The 16,189-nt window shown below is 37.2% G+C and overlaps 1 protein-coding gene across 8 annotated transcripts in view; it reads right to left on the bottom strand.

The window, feature by feature from the left end:
• The window catches only part of Patronin (calmodulin-regulated spectrin-associated protein patronin), a 59,220-nt gene that overhangs the window by 9,071 nt on the left and 33,960 nt on the right, over nucleotides 1-16,189 (bottom strand). For 4 of the 8 annotated variants that reach the window (XM_023391288.2, XM_089592484.1, XM_089592474.1 and 1 more), the window contains exons 3-16: nucleotides 14,661-14,756; nucleotides 12,466-12,681; nucleotides 11,332-11,801; nucleotides 11,136-11,251; nucleotides 10,210-10,320; nucleotides 8,815-8,896; nucleotides 6,654-6,933; nucleotides 5,021-5,645; nucleotides 4,737-4,903; nucleotides 3,564-3,797; nucleotides 1,558-1,688; nucleotides 1,337-1,490; nucleotides 1,067-1,256; nucleotides 722-987 (exon numbers count right to left, since the gene is read on the bottom strand). In XM_023391288.2, the coding sequence (XP_023247056.2) occupies nucleotides 722-987; nucleotides 1,067-1,256; nucleotides 1,337-1,490; nucleotides 1,558-1,688; nucleotides 3,564-3,797; nucleotides 4,737-4,903; nucleotides 5,021-5,645; nucleotides 6,654-6,933; nucleotides 8,815-8,896; nucleotides 10,210-10,320; nucleotides 11,136-11,251; nucleotides 11,332-11,801; nucleotides 12,466-12,681; nucleotides 14,661-14,756 (3,138 nt within the window). The remainder of the gene's footprint in view (nucleotides 1-721; nucleotides 988-1,066; nucleotides 1,257-1,336; nucleotides 1,491-1,557; nucleotides 1,689-3,563; nucleotides 3,798-4,736; nucleotides 4,904-5,020; nucleotides 5,646-6,653; nucleotides 6,934-8,814; nucleotides 8,897-10,209; nucleotides 10,321-11,135; nucleotides 11,252-11,331; nucleotides 11,802-12,465; nucleotides 12,682-14,660; nucleotides 14,757-16,189) is intronic. The other 4 variants (XM_089592479.1, XM_089592502.1, XM_089592488.1 and 1 more) reach the window with 4 other exon arrangements.

The raw sequence follows: 16,189 nt of genomic DNA, 5'->3' as shown, positions 1-16,189 counted from the left end.
ACGTGCGTAATACAGTGTAGATTGGGAAAGACCGAGCACTAGAACTGCAGACAGCAGTAAGTGCACGAAGCGCGTGTGGGAGAGAGAATAGAGCGGGTACCTATAAGTAAGTAGTTTGTGTATCTGTATATCCGCGCTTTGACCAGCCACGCTGCAGGGCTCTGTGCACTCCCGGTATCTATCTATAAGTGGCGCCTTACATCACCAACTGGTTTTGTTGCCTTCCCCTCTTCCTTTCCCACTGTCTTCTTTTTTTTTTTCTTCTTCTCTTTTTCCCCGTACACACCCACCCGCGAGTTGTTCGGCGAGCAAAGGTATATTTGAGATGTGTTTTCTCAATGGGGAAAAAGAATGGTATAAATATACACGTATGCGCGAGGCTCGAATCCGCGCGCTCGTAAAAGCGGCTATGCATACAATGCTGAGCGACTCGGCATACCGGCTGGTTAAAGTGCAGAGTGAGGAGAGTATCGGTGACGCGTTGCGAAAATTGTTTTACGATTAACTAGTGCGTGAAATGAATTGGAAAAAAATCATGCGCAGCTCGTGTTGAAGGAATAATATTCTACGCCGAAAAATATTACCATTCACGTACTGTTGGGCGTTTTTCGTTTTTGCCATAATTTAATTCAATAGTAAGAAATAAAATGTTTAATTTACACGATTACACATCCCCCCTACCCTCACCTCCAGTCTGATAAAATAATAACAAAGAACTCACAGCATTGCGATGTTGTGGACTAGCAGAGGATGGTGGCGTCTGATTAAAAAGCGTTTGCGCGACCGGGTACGAAGACATGTGATGCTGATTGCTCGGCAAGCTGTGCTCGCCACCGTTAAGGTATCGCTGCTCCTGCGACGTGTCATGTAAAATAAAGCCCTTTTGTTGCTGTTGCTGTTGCGGCGGTGGCTGGGGCTGCTGTTGCATCGGCATCGGCATGCCCCACGCTCTCGTGTCTTGATACATGCGCGAGTCTTGTTGATACACTGTAAACAATTGTTTGTCAAGAGTGGATTTTATTTTGTTTGTTCTGATTGCACATTTAAATCAATGACAATTTGCCACCTGAGGGAGGAACATAACGCGTGTCCATGGACTGATTGTATCCAACGGCAGACATATCGTTTCCTAATTGTATTGGCTGTGGCTGACCCCACGTACGTCTTGGCACTTGTGGTTGATCGTGAAGGTAAAACTGAGACTGTTGTTGCTCGTGTACCCTCTGCGTCATTGGATTTGGCGGAGTCACGCCGTACTGAGGAATAAAGAGAAAAACATTGACGCCACAAAATCACGAAATAAAGAAGAAGAAAAGAAAAAGTGTTCAAAACTAACGTGTAAATGTTGCTGACTAAGACTGTGAAGTTGTTGCAGCTGTTGCTGCATTTGTTGCTGATGCTGCGTCATCAGGTGATGCTGTTGGATTTGATTCTGCTGGTTGGCCAGACGCTGAATGTCCTGCTGAATTTCGCTCAAGCTGTTGTTCATACTGCAGAGAAGAGGAAGATTAATAAAGTGTTCAACCAAATGGATCGTGATACACACAAGACACTCACTGGGATATCGATTGATGGTACTGTTCGTAGTCCATGTTCTCGATGTCCGGCGTCCGGCGCGTCTCCACAAAGGGCGCGGCGTCCTGGTCAAGCCACTTGTGCTCCACGTCCCGCACATCTTCGCTGATCTCCTATTTGTTTTTTTTTTTTTTTTTTTTTTCAGATTTGTTGAAAAACACAGATTTATATAGTAATTTGCTCAAAGTATATAATTAAATTATTTATTGAAAAAAAGAAGGGGAAGAAAAAAAAAATGTGTATTCTCGTTAGAAATATACCGTACATTTTTGTACATGAAATACTTGGCCACTCTCCGGAAGCTCATGTTTCATCGTAATCGTGATGAAAATCATCAAACCGACGAGATAAACTGACCCATTACCAAAAGAGAAAAATTTTTTCATATAAATAACAGTAATTTAACCGGATCAAAAACCATACGATACGCAAACGGAGAAAAGACACTTTGGCAGCAACGACGAAACGCCAGTTACTTACATAATAAAAAAAAAAAAATAATAAAAAAGAAGAAGTCGAAAAGAGACAAACTCGCCCACGAGACCGTACAGGTATATGTAAAAATCCCATTTGTCCTTCCTGTTTGATCAATAGGAATATATATATTGTGTACAACTTAGGAAAAAGAAAAAAAAATAATCTAAGTACAGGATGATGTCAAGGCTCTTAGCCCAGATATTGCACAGTCCTGTCTCTCGACTGTATATCCTTACACGTGCATCAATCATATTTGCGGAGGAAATCAATTGTACACGCTCGCGAACGAGATCCCAATGGGAGTCTCGCATCAGTTTAACGGAGCAACAACCACGGCTCAACTTACAAACCACATTTGCACACAGTTAATATTGTAATATACCATCACCACCACCTTAATAATAATAATAAATAAAAGTGCATAAAGTTAAATCAACGTTAAGCAGTAACAAATAAAATTAACCCACAAGCCCACGGTATAAAATAGGTGAGTAAATTATAAATGCGGGAACTATTGGTCACTAAACATTATATAGTATGTACGTTCAAGTGTATCGATATATTATGCGAGTTAAAAATGGTTTCCGATATTTCGTCGCTTGTGTCATTGGTTTTTTGGTACAAGGTAGTTGTTGATTTAACAAGCATAAAAGGTATAAGCAAAAGAGCACTATAAAAATGTATGTAATTGCTCAACAATGGTTCGAATAAAAACTTGACAAGTGAAAAAGTTTTGTTGCACTTTGCACTCTCGGACTCGCAAAATAATCACTCTTGTACTCCGATCACGTGGTTATTGTGAAAATAGAGTTTTTACTGTAATTTTTTTTTTTCACATGGATCACAGTAATTTTGCTGAGAATATAATATTAGATTTTACGATGTTTTCGGTAAATTATCGGAAAAACAGTGTGTTAAAACCAACAGAGAGTGCAAAGTACAAGGAACAAATTCTAACACGTAACATTCGCAGTGAAAATGACCAATCAACGAAACAATTAATCATGTCACAAGCATAATTACTTAAATTCCTGACAAAAGTATACAAGTACTCGAGTCGACACTTTTCTTTTCCAACAACAACATTGCAAAGTACTAAATTGCCAAACTAAATTTCGCAATGATAAAAATAATGAAACGTGAATTCATGGACGAACGGAAAAAATTCAATGTCAATGTTCAATACCCACGATTGCACAAATAATTTACAATAAAGGGTAAATAGCCATTAAACTTTCCCAGTTCTTCAATTATTTTACACTGTTTAAAAATATTTCAATTTTTGTCAAAAACCCATATTGTACACTAATGTAGCCAAACATGAAATTTTTTCCAGGAGAAAAAAAAAAAAAAACTAGTGGAGAATGACGTAAATGTCCCGTATTTATGGTAGAAAATCGGGAAAAGGGAGCAAGTTGACACCTATACAATATATGTAACATGGGAACTGGGCTGGCCGCCGTTGCTGCTGCTGTCGTAGTGGTTGTTGTTGTTCAATGATGATTGCCTACCTTTAAAGAGTAGGGCCGTGGTGGCCTGTCCGTAGAAGGTAAGTGCTGATTATTGCCTAGAGCGGACTTCGCAGGAGAAGAAGAGGAAGAAGAAGAGACGACGGACGAGTGCTCATCGACGGCAATGCACTGGCTACTACTGCTAGTTATGGTCGCACAAGTAGGAGGAGGAGGGCCCATATCCACAGGACTGTCGCCACCGGATGTCGACGAGGACGGGGACTTAACTTTACCCTGCAACGAGCCAACCACCACACAAAGGCGTGCCTGGTTAGGTACTCACACACAATCCACCACCACAGAACATCTTTCTGTTGATTAAGTACTTGCTATAGCTTGCTTTTTTTTTTTTTTTTTAGTTCATTGTCACATTAAAAGCGACATTTTAGTTTTGTGCTTGGGTTGCTTGGTGAGCTTGACCATTTCTCTTCTGCTGCTCAACTTCATTGATATACTGAATTTTGACTTGACTTTAGAAGTGACGATCAATGCCGATGTTTCATGAATGCGACATGTGATATCGATAAGCAAGATTTGCCATGGCATTTGGTGTACACAGCAAATATCATGCTTTCTATAATGTCAAATTTTATGGATCAGTGGCGTGATTTTTGCTGTGTACTACTGCTGTGTCATTTGAATCTCTAGCAATGCGATTTAGTGCAATGATTTTACTAATCTAAACAAAGCACTTGCTCTATGGCACACAATGCCAAAGTTAAAAATACGAAAAGACAGTCAATTCTGTAGTTTTTCGTTTTCTATAATCATCCAATGAAGTTAAACATCAACAGAATCTCAGCAACACAAGTTATACTTGTGCGTACAGAATTGGACAATCATTGCGAAATTGTGTATACTTAGCGTGCGGTGCATATTAAAGAGGAATTTTAATAAAAATATTAAATCAATTGACATACGCATTATTTAGTAGTAAGTAAATGAAACGTGATATTCATGCAGCGGGCATATTTTTTAACAAACTCCGTGAACTTGATTAGAAATTGAATTGAAGAGGGTAAATAATAGTAACAAAAGTAATCGTACAAACACACTCAAATACACTCCAGAATCGTCGAGAGGTCGCATACGTATATTCCAAACGCTTCGATCAAATTACTCAACCAAAAAAGAAAGGGGGAAACAACGGGAGGATTGGAAGAAAAAACTTACCTTCGTGACAGCCTGAAGAAACGCAGCTTTCCCGACCTTCTGTCTTCGTTTCGACATGACGATTTCTATTTTTCGCTTTTCGTTTTCGATGTGTCGTTTTTTCTCCTCCAACTTCAGCCGAATGTTGTTCAGCTGGGATGCCATGACCACGTTGCCGTTGCTTTCATCTAAAAGAGAGCACAAAAGCACACGTTCACCACACAGCGTCGGTAATTTCATAAAAACTTCATCCCCCGGCGCAACACGCGAGAGCAGAGATACCGTAATGCGCATCGCATAAGCACCTGTGGAGGATCGTTCGGCAGTGACCGGCTGCTGTTGCCTCTGCTCCTGCCAGCTCGTCATATTCGGCAGGGTGGCAAAAGTGGCTTTCTTCTCCACGTAGCCGTTGTTGTGTTCGCTGGGCGCAGCTGGTGGCTTCTTACTGGTCTTGGTCAGTAGCGGCTCGACCCTGGAGCTCTGTCTTGAATCCTTGCTCTCCTGGTAGGTGAGATTGATCCCCTTGTCCGAGCTCTTGCTCAGATTCGCGAAGCTCGCCATCTTCGTGATACTCCCGTTGCCGCCGATCGTGCTTTCGGCGCTGGACTCGCTGTCCGGCATCGCGGCGGGAGTACTGCTACTGGTGGCGTTGCCACTGTTGGCCGCGCTCGTGCTGCTGCTTGTACCCTCGTTCTCCGTGGAATGTAGTATATTCTTGAGCGACACGTGCCGCCTGAGCCTCGCCGGAGGTGGCGCGTCGTCGTTGTCCGCGTGCCCGTTGTCAGCGATGATCAGGTGGACGCCGCTGCTGTACGCGTCCTGGATGCTGGAGCGGGCCGGCAGTACCGGCTCGGCTACGAGCCTCGGGTGCCGGGGTATGTGTTTGGCCACCACCTTGTCCGGGTTGCGGCCGATGTTGTGCAGGTTGTCCTGGAACGAAAAATAACAACACACCCACACCTCGTATCTCGTTACATTCGACACCCAGTGTGCTGCTAGTCGACTCGCCAATGGGGAAGTTGATTTCGTCGCGAGCTCCGGGTTTTTAGGGTGTGCAAAACTACGGTTCTGTGGTGTGCGGCTATATAATGGCAAGGAGAGCGGGTGTCTAAAGCTCGGGACACCAGAATTACGAGGTTCTAGCCAAGGATTACTATCGTGATGGTTGTATAAAATGTGGTGCTCTAGGCGATTGCAGGTGTACATGATGAAGCTTTGAAGATTTGTTTTTTTTTTTTTTTTTTTTTTTTTTAATTTACTTTGCGAGTACGCAGACTTATGTTGAAGCTTTTTAATGAAAGATCAAGCAAAATGTTTGGAAAATCCAACAAAAACCCCACAATAAAAATGATTGATGATGTGCACAGCATTACAACAGATAGATTGTTAATCACTTTTGAGTTGATAGTGATTTAATGAAAACCAATTGCAAGGAATGACTATATTTGTATGCAAGGCATTGAAAAATCGTACAGCTCATATTTACTGTTAATGTTTTTAAAACAGACAATAAAAATATTGTTAACCACTTAAGAGAGAGAGTTGCAAATTTTCAAAGTTACATTTTCAAGTGGATTAATCAAAGTTACATTTTAAACTAAATATGACTTGCATAAGAGACGATTAAATGTACTCTGTGAGGAGCTTTGCGACACTCATTGGCGAGACTAGCAGCGAAAAAGTATAGTTATGGACTAATTTTCTATGTCAAGCGCATATAAGTAACTCTCGTTCCACAAGTGTGTGAGGATGAAAAAAAAAAAAAAAAAAAAAAAAAAAGTAGAAAATACTTAATAACAAAAGAACCAAAACAGACAATACAACGGATAACAGAAGTACGAACAGATGAACGAACAACGAACAAACGAGGAGTAGAAGAAGAAGAAGAAGCCTCTAAGTAGTAATAAGAGAATATAAAATAATGTATCCTAATCTTACTCTAATAGCCTCAATTTTTTTTAATAACGTCTCGTGAACAAGATTGTTTCTCACTTGGGACCCTCCGAAGTTTTCTATTGTTAGTTGCGAGTCTTCGGCCAGGGTGACGCTATTGCGTCGGGATCTTCGACCTGCGTACGAGCTCCGCCGCTGATCTTCCCAATTGCTCGGCCGACCAGCGGCCTCCGTACGTATCAACGTTTTGTCATCGCACACTGAGCTCAGCGTTGGCACTCGGTTGCGCGGTGGTACCGCTGGAGCCTCGTCGCCGGTCATTTTTCTGTGAACACAACCGAAAAACGTGCGTCGTTTTTCCAACTTTAGTCGTACAATTTTATAATATTTTTCCTTTGTATTTTCTACTTAATTCGTGGTTATTAATATTAAAACAAGCTTTTAACTGGTCATTTCAGTTACGAGGTCTATCTGACCTGTTTATCAGCTCGAACATGCAAAAATAAATTTACAGAGGGAATCGAAAGTCCGATAATGGCAGCTATAGTCAAATAAGGCATGTGGCTCACTGAATTTCGTCATTAGTTTTTAATCAAGAAGTTAACAGAGTTCCCTCAATATATATTATGACCAATGACTAATTTTGACCTTATCAGGAGAAAGTATACTTTATCAAAGTGGTGTCCAGTTAATTGCTTCTACAGTATATCTTATAATAGTTATATATTTAAGAATTAGGAATTCTCATTAATTTTACTTAAACACCAAAAATTTCATAATACAAGTATTATTCGACTAATTGCAAATGCGTGTTCCACAAACAATAGGAGATAACCTAATTTGTTGACAGATGCAAGCACAATTTCCAAGGTCAGGCAGAAATTAAATATGCAAAAGTAATTAGACTAACGTGGTTGGATAGTAGCACTGAGCTATATACCTACAACACACAACAAATTCGTAACTTCAGTCGTACGTAAACAAACTTGACAAAAGCTTGTGAGTATGTGTCCATGAATTGAGTTAATCTTGCAATAAATTTTACCAATGACGTTAATACAAAAAAAAAATGATACGAAGTTGCAAATTACCCGTTTGAAGTCAATTTCTCCATGTTAAACTATAATGTAGGAGTCTTAAAAGAATCACTTCTTAAAACCATTGGATAAAACTGATCACTTGCACGTTAAATAAAAAAAAAAAAAAGAGCTCGAGTAGACTTTCGATTCCCGACTGTAAAGATAATTAGTCTTTATTTTAAATCGCACAGCATACAAGTCTAAATGACAATGATCAAATTTGCTTTGGTTAAATCATAATTGCACTTATCAATCAGCTGATTGTGAAAATATAGGTTAGAGTGGCCGGCAAAGAAGGTTAGGTAATCAAGCGCTGTATTTTGAATTTTCGCAATTAGCTTATGCAGTGAGACGTTTGACTGTTGTTTTTGTGTCAGTAGTGAGTGATTAAATGTTAATACGTATCTTGCAATTAGCTGTTAAATTTTGCAGTTAATTTATAAATTACTCAATCAATTTCAATACTAGATTTTACAATGAAAAATTGTATCACACACAAACCGTAAAATTTAATATTTTTCTTCACCATCCACAGCAATTACTCATTTAGAATTTATATATTATACACAACTATTTTATGCGTAAATATATAATTTCCATCAGGGTGTGTTTAGTTTTTCTGACATATAAAAAAATTGTGTTAATCCCAAAATATACTAAAACTACATCATAGCTTTGACAATTTGTGTAAGTTTGTACCTTTTACAGATTAATTATCCTGCAAGTACTTGATAACTTTATAGAGTAAAAAATTTCAGGTACTTTTGATTTTTCGCCTCCGATTTATTTTTTGAGAGCAAGTATTGTAATTTTTGTAGCTTCAATTTCATGAATATTTATTTATGCAAAATTCTAATACTCTTAAATTATGTATGCTTATTTACAGATTTTTATTTACACGCCAACCATGTAATCACTAAACTAATATTTTGAAATGTAGGAAAGATTGCAACGGACTTGAAATAATAAATTGCTCATGTTTTACATAACTGAATGAAAAAAAAATTTTAGAGATAAAAAAAGGTTTAAAGACAAAGTATGTTGTAATTTACGTCTGAAATAATTTTGAATTTAAATTGTAGTTAAGATTAAAACACTTAAACTAGTAATTAATAATAACGATATACCTTTCATCGTTTTGATGAGATTCCACAGTTTGCTGCATCGATTGTGACTTTTTTAACATGTTTTGTACCACTGGCTTGGTAACTAAAATTAAAAAAAAATCTTATATAGTAATCGAAAATTTGACAAGTAGATATGAAAACACTCATTACTACAAACTTATCATCTAAAACAACAAACAAACACAAAATAGTGCAAACAAAATGATCATATTTATTACAACTATATGTATTACGTTGAAATGCAAACTATTCGATAAAGTGATGAATTTTTTTGACATGATTAATGAGTTAAAATGTTAACATTTCATACAATTATTCGTGTGCAGTTTCATAAATTTATACATCTACAGCAAACGATAATGTTAATATTAGTTTATATTTTTAATAAATAAAAAATACGGGTTTAGATGCATTAAAAACCATGGATTTAATCTAAAAAAGTAAAGAAGAAAAATAAAAATAAAACCATAGCTCTAAGTAATCCGATAAAAATAAAAAAAAATTATAAAAATCATCTAAACAATGCTATTAAACACACTTACTATGGATGATTAAAAAAGAATACAATATAATTACAAAAGAGTTGCACTGAAAATAATAATTAGTACGATTATATTTTCACTGCGCTAACGACATCGAAGCATTTGAGCAAATTTGCAACAGAAATATTCCCACCAAAGCTTATAATGAAAAAAAAAAAAAAAAAAAAAAAATGGAGTACAGCAAAAACTAGAAAAACAATGCAAGTGATAAAAATGTGAGTGCAAAATAATTGCAAAATAATGTGAATGATTGGAGTGCACTGGAAGTCCTTTGGGTGATTCAGTAATCACCATTGGATCGAAAATAGATAAACATCATGCCAAGTAAAATTAAGATGAAAGCTAGCAAGCGTTGTCATTAGCACCATATAAGCCATGAGTCTGTTTTCAATATTTTGACACAATGCACATCTTTATGGATTTTCTGAGGTGATATGATTTTTTTCGTTTTTGTATCGATGAGTTATTTTGCAGTACCAATGAATCTTGGCACAAACTCATTCGGTGGTAATTAGCAGTTGTAACTTGAGTCCAAGATTCTTTAACGGTTCAAATGATCGGACAGTGCGGATGTTTGGTAAAACAATGCAGACACTACGTAAAAAACAAAAAAAATCCCTAACGGAAGGACATTCTCAAACAGTACTATAACACATAAAAAAAAAAAAAGTGATAAAAATCACAAGATAAAATAAACACATCGACACTATTGACTAACTCGACGAGGATAAAAAACAAAAAAAAAAAAAAACAAAAAAAAGAACAAAGAAGGAAAATGAAAGAAAAAAGGTTCAAACAAATCGATGACACAATATGCATGAAGTTGTTGAAGTAGCCGGGTGTTAAAAAGTACCTGTGAAGCCCGGGGCGGACATGGAGAGGTTGCTTCTCAGATCAGGTATCGGAGTGACGGACTGCGGCAGGCTCCGCTTATGGGGCACGCCGTGATTATTGCGTGGGAACTCTGTGTATGCGTCGAGAAAGGCGATAGAATGTGTTGGGTGGGTTTTTTTTTATTATTTTTTATTTTTTTTGTTTTTTTTTTCCGAAGCCATCGGAGCGAGATTGAGGATTGTTTTTCAAGGAAGCACGACGATTACCACGACGCCCCGTGTGTCCAGAAGAGTTTTGACACAGACATGTGAGAGATCAACAAAACACGTCAGTTATTTTATTTCATTTTCTTAAAAATACTCCTGTATAGAGATTCATTGCTGTTGTTGTTGTTGTTATTGCTGGCCATTGCTCTTTACCCCCGTTTGGCACGTATGCGCGTGTGCTTGTTGGCAGCAACCGAGAGTTTTAATTTTTGGTCAATTTAGTGCAACGGCAACACATACAGCCCAAAAACAGCGTGCGCGCGTATATAAATCGACACCGAAAAGAAGCATTACACGTCACTTTGATTGCACACAAATCGATGAAAAAAATATACAATATTTTACAACCAATGTACACTGCAATGAATAAACGAATTTTTTTATTTTTTTTTTATTATTTTCTCACAAACCGAAGCAAGAAAAAAGCATTTGTCTGCAATCAAAATACACGAACGCAGTAGTATATTTATATTGAAAAAAAAAAAAAGAAAAGTCGCAAGTAAATTTCGAGACGTGCTGGCCAGCCCATCCATCAGTGGTTTTGTACAAAATGTATTATCTTACGACCCGCCACCAAATCAAATAAAAAAAAAAAAAACTGATTATATTCATCCCGATTTGCGCCAAGATTTTACTGTCATCCCACCAAATTGTATCTCGAGACGGATATAACACTCACCGTCCAAGTACTGCTGCGCCTTGTCACCGCCAGGGTAGCGCACGCATTTGGCCGGATGTATCTCCAGGACGTTGTACATGTCGGCCAGAAAGACAACCAGATTTTGCTTCATGGACCTGATGGGGGGGGGGAGACTCGTGTCAGCCACTTGTTTACGATACAATGGGGGGGAAAAAAAAAAAGAACCAACACGTACCCCCTCATGTAGGTAACGTCCTCGGGTTGCATGTGGAAGATCGGGTAAGGCAGACACCGCAGGCAAAACGCGTGTACGAGGGCGAGGTTGTGCAGGGCGTCGGCGACGGAGGGCCTCTTGGACACCCGTATGTCCGTCCAGCTGAGCTCGTTCGGGCAGTAGTAGGCGACGACGGCGGCCAGACCAACGCCGTCGCACAGCGACTGGAGGTCCTTGGCTGGGGGCAATTCGGGCAGTAGCTTGCCGTTGGCGGCCGGGTCCTGCTGGTGTTGCCCCGATTGGATTTTGGCGACAAGGCCGGCCGTGGCGTGGCTTATCCAGAGCAGGAGGCCCCGCTCGTGGTCCTGGGGAGGACTCATGTGCTCGGGATGGGGCTCGAAGCGCTGCACCGCGGCGAGCACGCGCTCACCTGTCACCACCTCCTTCGCGTACAAGACCATCAGGCCTTCTATCACAGCCATATGCGCGGACTACACGGGAACACGTGCAAATGTTTTAGTTGCAGGACTATTTTGTGCGCGCGTGTGTGTATATTATGTGGTATACGACGAGAGGTGTTTTTTTTTTTTTTTTATTCGTTCATAATTTAGTAATTGAGAGTGTTTTTTAATTAAATCAATGCAGATACTTGAATTTATTTTTTTTTTTTTTTTTATTGACCGAGAGTATTCTTTTACTTTGGTTTTTTGTACTTGAAAAAGCATTTTTTATTTTTTATTTTTATTTTTTTTGACAAGTAGTGTGCCCACCAATTCTAGTTATTCAATTTTCAAATTTTTAATAAGCGTTTTCAAAATGAATCGACATGATTTTTGTAAGCATTTGACTCTTTGACCATCACTGCTGAATTAGATAGTTTAGGACAGATTTAACCCATTTTTAAAAGTCGCAATAGTTCAATTACTTAATAGAGATGGTGAAACCATTCAGCAAATCGATCATAGTGAAAGCGACATCTACTTATAAATTTTTGTAAAAATTATAAAAAAAAACAAAAATAATAATTTTTCCCATTAGAAAACATACAAAGACGAGTAAAATACTATTGCTCAAGTGAAGAAAAAAAAAAAAAAAAAAACACCCCCTTGTCACCCTTGTAAGTGTACTTTTGCAAAACAAAGGTTTGTAAATTACCATTTTGAGTGGTGAATTCTGGATGAGGTTGGTCTCGGTGAGCGGTGTGCTGTTTGGCTCGGCAACGTAGACACCCTTGCGCGCCAGGGCCTGCAGTATGCCGGTGTGATTTTGATTGTGGTAATTTGGGTCCGAGTATATGTTCGCCAGGGCCAGGCAGTACAGTTCCGCGTTCGACAGCGCGTGCACGATTTGCGGCTTCAGGTGCTCCTGGTCCTGAATAACGTTTGTTTTTATCAATTTTTTTTCATTTCTTACACTCCATTCGCTCGATATCTTGTTGATTTTTTTATTTCATATTGCAACCGACTGACTCTTCAAACGAATACGCTCATTTTCACCGCGACAGAAAAAAATTAGAAAGTCCAACCGATTTTTTTTTTATCGTACAACAAAAAAAACACCAGTACAATCCTAACTCAAGATTTTCGACTCGCCAAATTTGAGCACATAAAAACATGTGCGGTGTCTTGAAATACGGCCCGGCCCGCTGAATTTCCGGAAGCGATCGGCAAAGTACACGAGACCGGAATAATTGCTCGTGGGAGGAGGACAATTATTTATAGCTTGGGCGGAACCGACAAGATAATTGATTCCCGATGACTGTTGGCCATGTGAGGAAAAGTTTTGGAGAGATCCCCTTTAATTGGGCCGCTTTAAACGCTATCGCTACCAATTTCCAACGATCGCTATTGCTGGCAAGTACGGCCATGGCTGTTTTAAAAAAGAATTCTCAAGCAACAATGGATCTTCGATTCGTTGTTGTTACTGTTTGTTCGACTAGAATGTTAATTATACCAAAGTTTATACTTCACTGAAATTCAATAATATATATTAAATTTAATAATTTTGTAACTTTAATTAGATGACACGAACATTAAAATTGGATAGTAATTTTTAAAATATTTTATGTGTGTGAATTTTTATAGATAAGTGTATTTAATTATTTATTACTATTATCATAATACGTTCAATATGAGAACGCAATTTTTAAATATTTATGTAAAATGTATAGTTTAATGAGTAAATATTATATATTAAATTTTAATTATAATTTTGTAAAATACGTTGAATGAATATTATAAAATGATTCCTACAATAAGAATTATAATTGTTCAACAATATACTACAATTTTTGAATACTTGTAAAAATTTATTTCAAACTTGATAATTCCGTAGCTAGAAAAAAATATAATTCACGAAACAATCAAAATTTGTGCTGGTTTATAAAACTAACTAGAAAAAAAAAATAATAAAATTTTGCAATTCATGCACTTTATAAAGTATAGCAGGGATCATCAAGTTAAATATGATTATGTTAAATTTTTTTACTAAAAAATACAATTCAATACGTAATCTTGTTAACATCAATGAGAAAACGTAATTATTTATTAACAAAAATATTTATAAAATTAAATGAATTTTTTTTTTAACACTATAAGTTATATTTTATCAAATTTACCGTAAAACCGATAAAAATTTATGAATTAATTTGCGCCTAATATACCGAATTAACGAGCCGAGCATGGAATTCATTCCAAAGTCCGTGTTTTTTTATTTTACGATAAAAAAAATAATAATAATAATAATAAATTGTAAAAAAGATTTATTTTGAAATCAACTGCGTGCAACGAAAAATTTGTACGTGAAAATAAACCCTGAAAACAATTTACAAAAGAATGCACGAAAAGCAGGGCCAACCCGATGCGAAACAAACTAGTTCACCAAACTCGTAAATTCGGAATTACAAAACGCGCATAAGTACTGAAACTTTCTCAAAAGTTCGCGCGCCGCTCAAAGATGATAATGCCTTGGCACTGTTACATGTATACGCCACTAGCTTTTTACAGGTGTATTATGTTCTGCCAACTAACTTCCACGACTTTTTTTTTTTTCCTCGCACATGCACATATTTAAATATATACGAGGTATGAAGTTAATCGCTTAAAACAAGATCATAGCATATTCACCGCCCTTTTCTTACGTAATACGGATTCTTATTTATTACGCCGCGTACGAGCGTATGAATTTAATTAGAAGCATCAAAGTGCACGAAAAAAAAAAAAAAAAAAAAAAAAAAATCTAATTTAAGATTAACGGTAAGCACGCGAAGGAAATATTTTTTTCCCACATATAACTCAAAGTACAGCCGCATGGAAAATGTGTATATTAATAATAATGTGCGAATACATTACCTCGTGATCGCGGTAATAAGGCTCCCGAAGTTTGTCGGGTACGCGGTTGTTGTAAGCCTTCGAGAGGAGCCATTTCACGGAGGCACGTTGTTTGGCCTGAAACGAGAAAATGAAATTATGACTTTTCCATTAGCAAACAGTAAATTTAGATGTAATTACATTTTTTAAATTATAATAATAATATTACATCTTTATAAGTTTCAAGGTGGTCGGGAGCGTGTAGTTCAAGGTCAAAAGAAAAATGTTAAAAATTTATTTAAAAAATATTCCTACATGTGTTTGAAAAATATTGTTCCTAAATAATGTAAGAATGATTTCATTGGCTATACCTTATAAAGAACGATTTAATAATATTTTATTTTGTTTTTTATTTCAAATTATTTGAGCATGTTCAATACAATACAATATTGATATCGAAATCATTTAAAATAAAAAATTATGTATGATATTCCATAAAATGATTACATTTTGGTGGAGAACCAAATCACTTATTGAAAGATGTTATAAAAAAAAAAGTTACAGTTAATTTTTAAAAATGGGTGCTTGATTTTTTATATACAGTTGAGCACATATAGTTTCCAATCCTACTAGTAAATATTTTCTAGTACTAAAAACAAAGTTACTAAAAATTAAACTTAAAATTTGATTCCAAGATTATTTCATAAACTCATGGATTTTCATACACGAGTGTACATGATTACAGATCGATTTAGTTAAAGAAGGTATAAATGATTTCGAGGATCAAATATCCAAATTTAAGTATCGGAATCTGCTATACAGAAGGGTTGAGAAATGTACAGGTGTACCCATCTGTTCCTCTCTCGAGTTTTCATATTAATTTCATAAAAAACAGAGAAAAATGGGAGCTGCTCGAGACGCAATTTCAAAAAATTTTACGAGTACAGACGCTCCATAAAATACTTCACACATGTAGAGAGAGACACACACACACACGAGACAGCTCGTTCTCGCAGCAGCTGCAATTGAAGTCTAAAAACGAACAATTGACCCAGTTAGGTCGCCTCGCAGTAGCTCGCGCGTCCCTTCTCTAATCGAGTAATAGGGAGTGTCGAGGTACAATCGGTTTTCGTACAAATGAACTGCTTGTCGCGCGTTCAAGAAGCAGCAGAGGAACAAAATAATACGAAGAAAATGGTATCATCATTTGGATGTGCTAGCATATAATATAAGTACACTTGCCAGGTGCGTTGCGCAACAGCAGCACAATTTTTTTTTTTTTTTTTAGTGAAACGTATCGTTGAGTGCAGTTAAAATTTGTTTATTTATTTGTTTTTAAATCGATGCTTCGATATTCGTACCTATGTCTGGCTATTCTTATCACGTGTTACACGAAAACAAAAAAAAACCTCGTCCAACGAGTAGTACGCGGTACGAGATAAATATACACGCATTTGCATATACGTATGTGTATACGAGCGTGCGGAAGAAAATTTATTCCTCGTTTATTCATTTTTATTTTTTTTCCAAAGCGGCGTTTCGATGTGATGATAAATACGTGATTTATACCC

The sequence above is a fragment of the Copidosoma floridanum genome, unplaced genomic scaffold, assembly GCF_036245765.1.
Source record: "Copidosoma floridanum isolate Cflo_tuat_1 unplaced genomic scaffold, Cflo_Japanese_pri ptg000001l, whole genome shotgun sequence".
NCBI lineage: Eukaryota > Metazoa > Arthropoda > Insecta > Hymenoptera > Encyrtidae > Copidosoma > Copidosoma floridanum.
Note: the sequence above shows the minus strand (reverse complement) of the source record. Positions and strands in the feature narration are given on the sequence as shown.